The sequence below is a fragment of the Salvelinus sp. IW2-2015 genome, linkage group LG5, assembly GCF_002910315.2.
Source record: "Salvelinus sp. IW2-2015 linkage group LG5, ASM291031v2, whole genome shotgun sequence".
Lineage (NCBI taxonomy): Eukaryota > Metazoa > Chordata > Actinopteri > Salmoniformes > Salmonidae > Salvelinus > Salvelinus sp. IW2-2015.
The window spans coordinates 35,461,205-35,469,269 of record NC_036844.1 but is presented as its reverse complement, the minus strand read 5'-3'; the positions used below and the strand labels follow the sequence as shown (position 1 = coordinate 35,469,269).

General features: G+C 43.1%; 1 protein-coding gene across 2 annotated transcripts; it reads left to right on the top strand.

The window, feature by feature from the left end:
• The first annotated feature begins 574 nt into the window (after positions 1–574).
• nsrp1 (nuclear speckle splicing regulatory protein 1) lies at positions 575–7,631 on the top strand. Of its 2 annotated transcripts, none has more exons than XM_070443728.1 (7): positions 575–665; positions 4,905–4,992; positions 5,323–5,379; positions 5,480–5,608; positions 5,872–6,079; positions 6,202–6,304; positions 6,399–7,631. In XM_070443728.1, the coding sequence occupies exons 1-7, from the start codon at positions 661–663 to the stop codon at positions 7,243–7,245; spliced, it is 1,437 nt and encodes a 478-aa protein (XP_070299829.1). In that variant the 5' UTR covers positions 575–660; the 3' UTR covers positions 7,246–7,631. The 2 variants fall into 2 exon arrangements, with proteins under 2 accessions (XP_070299829.1, XP_023844112.1); XM_023988344.2 differs by lacking the exon at positions 575–665 and adding an exon at positions 4,112–4,475.
• The last annotated feature ends 434 nt before the right edge of the window (positions 7,632–8,065 follow it).

The window sequence follows — 8,065 nt, the reverse complement described above, 5'->3', positions numbered from 1 at the left end:
ACAGACATTAGCTAATCAGCATGGTGGTGGAAAATTGTGTTTCATAAAGAAATTTAAGGACGAAATCTATGCCTTTGCAGCCTGAATGGAGAATGTTTTATGTACGAACCGGTCCACGGGGGATACGAACGTATAGTTGACTGCATGCGTTCCCTTTTGGACAGTACGATGAAAGAACTAATATCGCCATCTGCCAGCCTTTGGGTTAGGTCAGGGATCATCAACTAGATTCAGCCGCGGGCCAATCATTTCTTGAGCGGATGGTCTTTGGTCGTGAACATAATAAAAACAATTTTTAGACTGCAAATTTACCGCAAGAAGCCCAAGCAGATATAATATTGGACTAAAACATAATAATTTCAAATCTTGATTACATTTGGAGACATTGCCCTGCGTAGGGTGCTGTCTTTCGGATGGGACGTTAAAACGGGTGTCCTGACTGTGGTCATTTAAATTCCCGTGGCACTTATTGTAAGAGTAGGGGTGTTCACCCCAGTGTCATGGCTAAATTCCCAACCTGGCCACCCAATCATCCATCTCATTCCTAATTGGCATATATCACTCCTCACCTCTCCACCTGATAGCTGATGTGTGGTGAGCGTTCTGGCACAAAAATGGTCGCTGTGCATCACTGAGGTGTATGCTACACATTGATGGTGGATGAGGTGAGTTTCCCCCTACTATGTAAAGAGCTTTGAGTACCTCAGTTAGTAGAATAGTGCTATATAAATCCAATCAACTATCATTCATTATTATTTGTATACATTCACGTCTCTCTATTATGCGGGGGAATCATTTGGTACAGATTTCCAAAATAAAAATCACTTGAAGCTGATTTCCTGGTGTTTTCATCGAATAATAAAAAATAAAAAGACCTCAGAAAATTTTGGGGGAGCAAATAAAACCACCCCACGGGCCAAATTTGTCTCGGGCCGCCAGTTGGGGAACTCTGGGCTAGGTTGTGCCAGAGAGGGAAAGGCAAAGCGAGAGGGATAACTGGGCCCAAAATCTGTCTTTTCCAGCAGGTGGCGTCATTTCCTTTTTTTCGCCCACCAATCAAGGAGTTTTTGTATGGAGGTCAATGAGTGTTAAATTTGGTTAACGAAAAAATGGCATGGTTTATTTGCTACGTGTGGTTTATTTAATCTAATATAAGTGTCATAATGTTTAGGTTGTTACGAGTGTACTGATATAAGTATGAGACTTTACTTTTTGTTGTTGTTGAAAAAACAATATTTTAGAGTTGTGCCTGTTGTTCACACTCATATCGCCCCTCTTGGTGGCTTGAACGGTCCCACCTGGTCTTGCCTCCTCCCGACTGCCTTCCATTTTTTAAGACATTTATTTTCATTGTTAGAGCGCCCACTTGCGTATCTGATCAATATGATGGATAATCTGTGGTTGTGCTTCATTTGGCCAAAGATTATAAATATACTGACAAGATACTTGTCTCTCTGCCAAATAATGGGTGTGGTTGTCCTCAAAGCGGCACGGTGGGCTATCAAGCTGCCTTCTATTCCTCTCTTTGGATAGGTGGATACATCTCATTATTTTAATATAATTTTGAATGTTCTGAGGGGTTTTGACGTCAACCGCCTGTATTCAATGGAGAAAGATGCTATGCTTATAGCCTCATGTCATGATAATGCTTAGCCATTTTGAGACAACGCCGATATATGTCACGTGTCCTTATATATCAGTACACTCATAACAACCTAAGCATTACGAAACTTCTATTCGGTCAAATAAACCTCACGTAGGCCGTTACATTTTTTGTTCACCAAATTCGACATTCTCTCAATGGGCAGGTTTCCATTGACCCAGGTTTAAATCAAATCAAAGTGTATTTCTAACATGCGCGGAATACAACAGGTGTCGACCTTACGGTAAAATGCTTACTTACAAGCCCTTAATTAACCAACCATGTAGTTTTAAGAAAATATTTACTAAATAAAAAAAGTAATACAAAAATAACAATGAGGCTATATACAGCTGAGTCAATGTGCGGGAGTACAGATTAGTCGAGGTAATTTTTACATGTAGGTTGGGGTAAGTGACTATGCATAGATAATTAACAGCGAGTAGCAGCAGGGTCAATGCAAATAGTCCGGATGGCCATTTGATTAATTGTTCAGCAGTCTTATGGCTTGGTAGAAGGTGTTAAGTAGCCTTTTGGACCTAGACCTGGCCGCTTGCAGAGGGAGAGGGAAGAGGGAGAGGCAGAGGGAAAAGCAATGTCGCAAAACAAAAATGTAATTGAAACGGCAGATATAGGCTACAACATTTTTATCCGTTCGACAGGGGTYGATTTTTCTTTTGTCAAACTTTCTTTGTTATGACAAATTCTGTTAGAAACGGTTTTTCGAATAAATGATGATTGCGAATATTTTTGAAGGATGCGTGGCACGTGATGTCATCACGTACCTATAAGCTCCACTCCACATTTAATTCTGAATTCCTACTGCTTGCAATTATTATTATTTTATTTTTTTAAACAATTTTTAAAAATCTTTTCAAGGATTGTCCTGATTTTCAAGAATGCCTGAATTGCTAAACCTCATTATTCTGGTTGGCTGGCGAGTTTCACCATCCAATTATTTKAGGTCTAGGAGTGCAGGTGTGCCATGTCACACGGCACAGGCTGTGGCGATATGTTGGCACATGATAATTATTAGAATATGGCAAATAATATTCAATTATTAAATTCTATCCATGCTGGCTTACATGGGCTATCTGAGACATCATGAGAGAGGAGAGCTATTGGGGGTGCATGCTTTTGTTCAAGCCCTGCTCTAACACACCACACTGTAGGCTAAACATCAGCTGCTCAAAAGGATCTTGCTCAGCAGACTCCGGGGTGTGTTTCAGTGCTGGATCAAAAGCATGGACACCCAGTAGCTCTCCAGATGGAGGGTTGAACACATGTTTTATACAGTAGCCTAACAGTGCAGTTATTCTACTTGTTGGAGGGTTAAGTGCCTTGATCAAGGGCACAACGACACGAGATTGTAGGCCAACGTGGGATCAGAGAGCAGCTGCCTTCTAGTGTCAATACCACATAAAAAAGTCAGCATAAATGTCGGCTACATAAAGACGGCACCAATTATTGGTAATGGAAATGTGGTTAAAATTCATGGTGGAGAAGTCAAGGAAAAGTCCTGAAATTCAATCTGTCAAAATGTGTATGAACCCTTAACCCTTTATTTAGTGAATTTCAGAGGAAAATATAGCATGTCATTTGGGAATTTCTATATTCTAGTATTCTAATGGCCCGACTTGAAAAAACACATCTCCTGCTGCTTTTTTTCATCCCAAGTCAAGCACTGGAGACATGAAACAAATAGGTGGGAGGGTATGGGCTGTCTCCAAAATATGAATGTGCAATTTGCCAAATGGGCAATGGAAACACTTCAATCACTACATTTTTATTTGACACTGTTGGATTTTGCGAAGAAAGAAAAAAAGTGTATGTGTGACGTCATTACGTCCAGCTGTTTTCATCGACACAAGATAGTTCAATGGAAACCCACCCTGGCCGACATTGTCGCATCTATGTTCTATGCGAACTTTCTAAATGTCGACAAAAAACAATCACTGGACAAGTTAATGGAAACAGCTAGTGACCTCCATACAAAAACGAATCGCTTGTGAGCGAAGGAAACGAAACAACGCCACCTGCTGGGGAAGACAGCTTTTAGGCCAAGTTGAACGTCTCGCTTCGTCTCTTCTCTGATTTGGCAGTGGAAGTGAAATAGCTTTATCGTCAAAATTCATGAAAAAAACATTGCTTTAAGGTTAGGCATACGGTTATTAGTGTGGTTAAGGTTAGGTTAAAAATCAGATTTTAATAAGAGAAATAGGCGGGGGTTATGACTTTGCTTGTGGTAACTAGTGACGACCGAAGTGGCGGTGTACTGTGTCCAAGCAACCATCTTTGTTGATTCACTCTAGACCTGCTAGGTACATTTACAGACAGGCCTTTGCTGATAAACTATTAATAGAGATTGTTTTACTCGGTCCAATAAACGGAGCCTACTAAAACGTAGACCCTGAAATGTCCATCTGAACGACTCTTCTCCACATCCGGCCATGACTGGGAGTCCCATACATAGGGCGCCCCAGCGTTGTCCGGGTTTGGCCGTCATTGTAAATAAGAATTTGTTCTTAACTTACTTGACTAGTTAAATAAAAAATACAATTATCCAATTCGCTGCAACGTTGAGCGTCTGATCTTAATCTGATTATTGGTATTTGGCACTTTCGCTATATACAGCGACGAGGACAAGGCTCCAGATGAATTGAGAAAATATAACCCTATTATATTTATGTATATAAACCTGGCTATATTGCACATGTTTTTTTTGTAACCATCAAATTATTTTTGAAGGCTTAATACTTTATATTCGCTTGCCAACGAATCTGCCGCAGCGGTTCAGAGATATTTCAAGGAGTAAGATGGCGGCACCTAGTAAACAGTAAGTAGAAATTGACACTACAAAAATGTTATTCTATCGCAACTAGCTAGGTATTTATAATACAAACATGTTCCTTTCGTCGCTGTTTCTTATGGTCGCCGTGTGCAATGACTGGACACGCTACAAGCAGCAATGTGTGCACGACCATGCAATCCACTACCAACAACAGTGTTAGCTACTTGCTAACGTTAGCTATCAAGTTAACAAACGGGAGCAGCCAGTCGGTCCCGCATTGCCACCTTCATGCYATCAATGAAGTTTGTAGTTTAGAGAAGAGAACACAAACCTGATTTGGCCTAGATTTTAGATCACGGAAATTCTGTTCATTTTCGCAACGAAGAGCTTGTAACTAGCCAYCGTTAGTTAGTTTCCCACTTTATTTCTTTCAAATGTTGGTGCTTGCTGTCCATTCATGTCACCTGTTCCCAGGTACGGCCTGATCATACCCCAGAAGAGAGCGTCTAAGACAGCCACCTTGCCCAGACCCTCAGTATTTGGGGATGACTCTGATGAAGAGGTAGGAAAAGGGTCTGAATGTCCATCTATATCTCTTATTGTATCCTATTGAGAAATGCTGATAGTTAGTCTCATCCTTCCAAATCTAGTTTTGTTTACTTGTGAGAAGCCTGGGTTTTCCAAGGCAAATTGGTAGTAAACTCTTTTGCAAGGAAGCCTAAGAAGATTACATTGTGTGTGGGTCACAGATCATTTAGAGAAGTCTAAAGTTTCTCCACTCCTTTGCTCATGCCCTTTGTTGCAGCCAGTGAGATGAGTGTGAGTGAGTTGCAAGCTTTGCCAAATGATTGAAGCTCTATCAGAAGTGATGTTGTGTGATCCTGTCTTCCAGACCTCGGTTGGGGAGAGTTTGCAGAAGGAGGCTCTGAAGAAGAGGATGATGAAACAGGTGAGTGAATGAGAAACCTCCGGTGGTAACAACAAATTCTCCAGAAGTTGCTTCTTGTTTTTTGTGACCGAGACCCATCTTTCTCTCGTGTGTGTGGCAGACACGTCTGGAGATGCAGAAGGCTCTAGAGCAGGACAGCAGTGTGTATGACTACGATGGTGTCTATGATGACATGCAGAAACAGAGGCTGGAGAGCAGCAAGAAAATGCTGGGAGGAACCGACAGGAAGGTACAGCAGATCCAGAACAACCCCCAGCCTCCTCCCACCTTTTCAAATCTTCTCTAATTTGCTATTCTTTCCATTTCAATCCRCCCTTTCCTTCACCTTTTCACTTGCTACCCCCGCCCCCCTCTTTTCCTCTCCTCACAATTTCACTGTGTTTTTCTCCATTTTGCCTTTCTTTTGTCACTTATGTCCACCCACTCTACTCATCCTTCCTCTCCTCTCTGCTCATACTGCTCTCTCTCCTTTATCTCTCTCTCTCTCCATAGCCAAAATACATCAACCAGCTGCTGCAAGCAGTGGAGGAGAGGAAGAAGGAGCAGGAACGGAGAGATGAGAGGAAGATCCAGAAGGAGAGAGAGGCGGAGGGAGAGCAGTTTGCAGACAAGGAGGCTTATGTCACCTCAGCCTACAGACAGAAACTCAAGGAGAGACAGGAGGAGCTGGAAAAAGAAAAGCGAGAGGCAGCGATGGAGGGTGAGAGACACTGCTGTGTGCGCATGTGTGTTTATGAACATAGATGTGTGTGGGAGAAACTGTCTTATGAATCCAGTAGTTTATAGAATAAACAAAGCCATGCTGTGTGTTTGTGTGTCTAGCTGCTCTGGATGTGAAGAAGCAGAAAGACCTGAGTGGTTTCTACAGACACCTGCTGAACCAGACCGTAGGAGAGGAGGCCATACCAGACCGCTCTGTACCGAGGTCAGAGTTCAAACACAGCTAAAATATCTCCCTTTATTACCAGTATGTGTACATGAATATTAGATTGAACTCTCCTCTCTCTCTCTCAATGCAGGGATCAGAGTTCAAAGGAAGTCAAGACAGAAGCGCCATCCCCACCGCCTTCACCTCCCTCACAAGACCACGTCCCCAGTTCCCATAGCGACAGCGAGGAGGGGCAGGATCAGAAGGCAGGGTTCAGTAAGCCGGCCCCTGGTGCCAAACGCCACTACAGACAGAGGTCCCCTTCCTCTGGGAGTGGAGAAGAGGAGCGAGAGAAGGATAGAGAGAGAGAAAAGAAGAGACACAAAGAGAGAGACAGAGACCAAGGAAGGGATAGAGAGAGGGTCAGAGAGAGAGACAGGGAGGACAGGCATGGTGGACGGAGAGATGAGAAGGATGGAAGAAAGGAGAGGGATAGAGACAGGGAGGAGGACAGGAGCAGGGGGAGGCGGGATAAAGAGAGAGAGGAGAGACACGGGAAGAGAGAAAGGAGCCCGAAAGACAGAGAGAAGGAGAACGGGGAGAAAGAGAAACAGAGGGATCTAGACAAAGACAAGGGGAGAGAAAGGGACAAGGGCAGGGAGAAAGAGAGGAGTAGGGATGGAGAAAAGGAAAAGACTATGAAAACCGGCGGAAAGGATGAAAAGGAGGGAGAGGGGTCAGAGAAGGGGAAGGAGGGGTCAGAGAAGGGGAAGGAGGGGTCAGAGAAGGGGAAGGAGGGGTCAGAGAAGGGGAAGGAGGGGTCAGAGGAGGGGAAGGAGGGGTCAGAGGAGGGGAAGGAGGGAGAAGAGGAGAGTAAAGTGAGTAAGTTTGTCAAACGCAGCAGTGAGCAGACCGTGACCTCAGCCAGAGACAGATACCTGGCCAGACAGATGGCACGCTCAGCCACCAAGACATACATAGAGAAGGAGGAGGACTGAACACACATAAACGGTGACAGCTGTGACTGTGTGATGACATAGAGGGTGACCGATGAACTGAGACACGTCAACAGATGTGTGTGTGTGTGAACTTCTTTCTCTAATACACTGCACTTGATGGACCCACCAAATAAGAGTGTGGTCTCATGGTTCTGTCTGGGGAGAAAGATGGAATGGTAGAGAGTGATTTAAATGAGTGAATGCAGGACTTGAGTTAAGTGAGAGGGTGAATAAGTGATGAAAAATGTAGTGTGTGTGAGGTGCCCCACACCAGGGAACTATGTGTTTTTGTTGAATATTTCTGTTCTATTCCAGTTTTTTTTTTTTCTCCTGATGGACAGAACCGTACTTCCTGTTTATGTTGTGTTAATAAATGTCTGAACATATGGCTGGTGTATTGGCAGTCATTGGCGCTCATATATTCACTATTTATCTGTCATACCTTAAGTTAATATGGGCTATTCCTGGGGCAGCTGTAATGACCGTTTAACATAGTTTACTGTACCCAATTGCTTTACATACTCATTCATAATTTAATATACTCCCAGTCACTATCTTTATATACCATTATCTATAGATAGAAATGTTTCTGCGATTGAATGGGACTGATGTAGTCTCAGTCCAACAGAGCAGAACAAGTATATAGTTGTTGACATGTTTGGGAGCATCGATAATAACATGTTTTCACAACAAAACATAATTCAACTGTTGCCAGCCCCTCTCTCTGCACGCTGGAGAAAGGAGAGCGAGGATGAGTTGGAAACTCAGTGGTGACTATTCTGTAGCTAAAGGTAATATGGRAGCCTATTAATTATGAAAA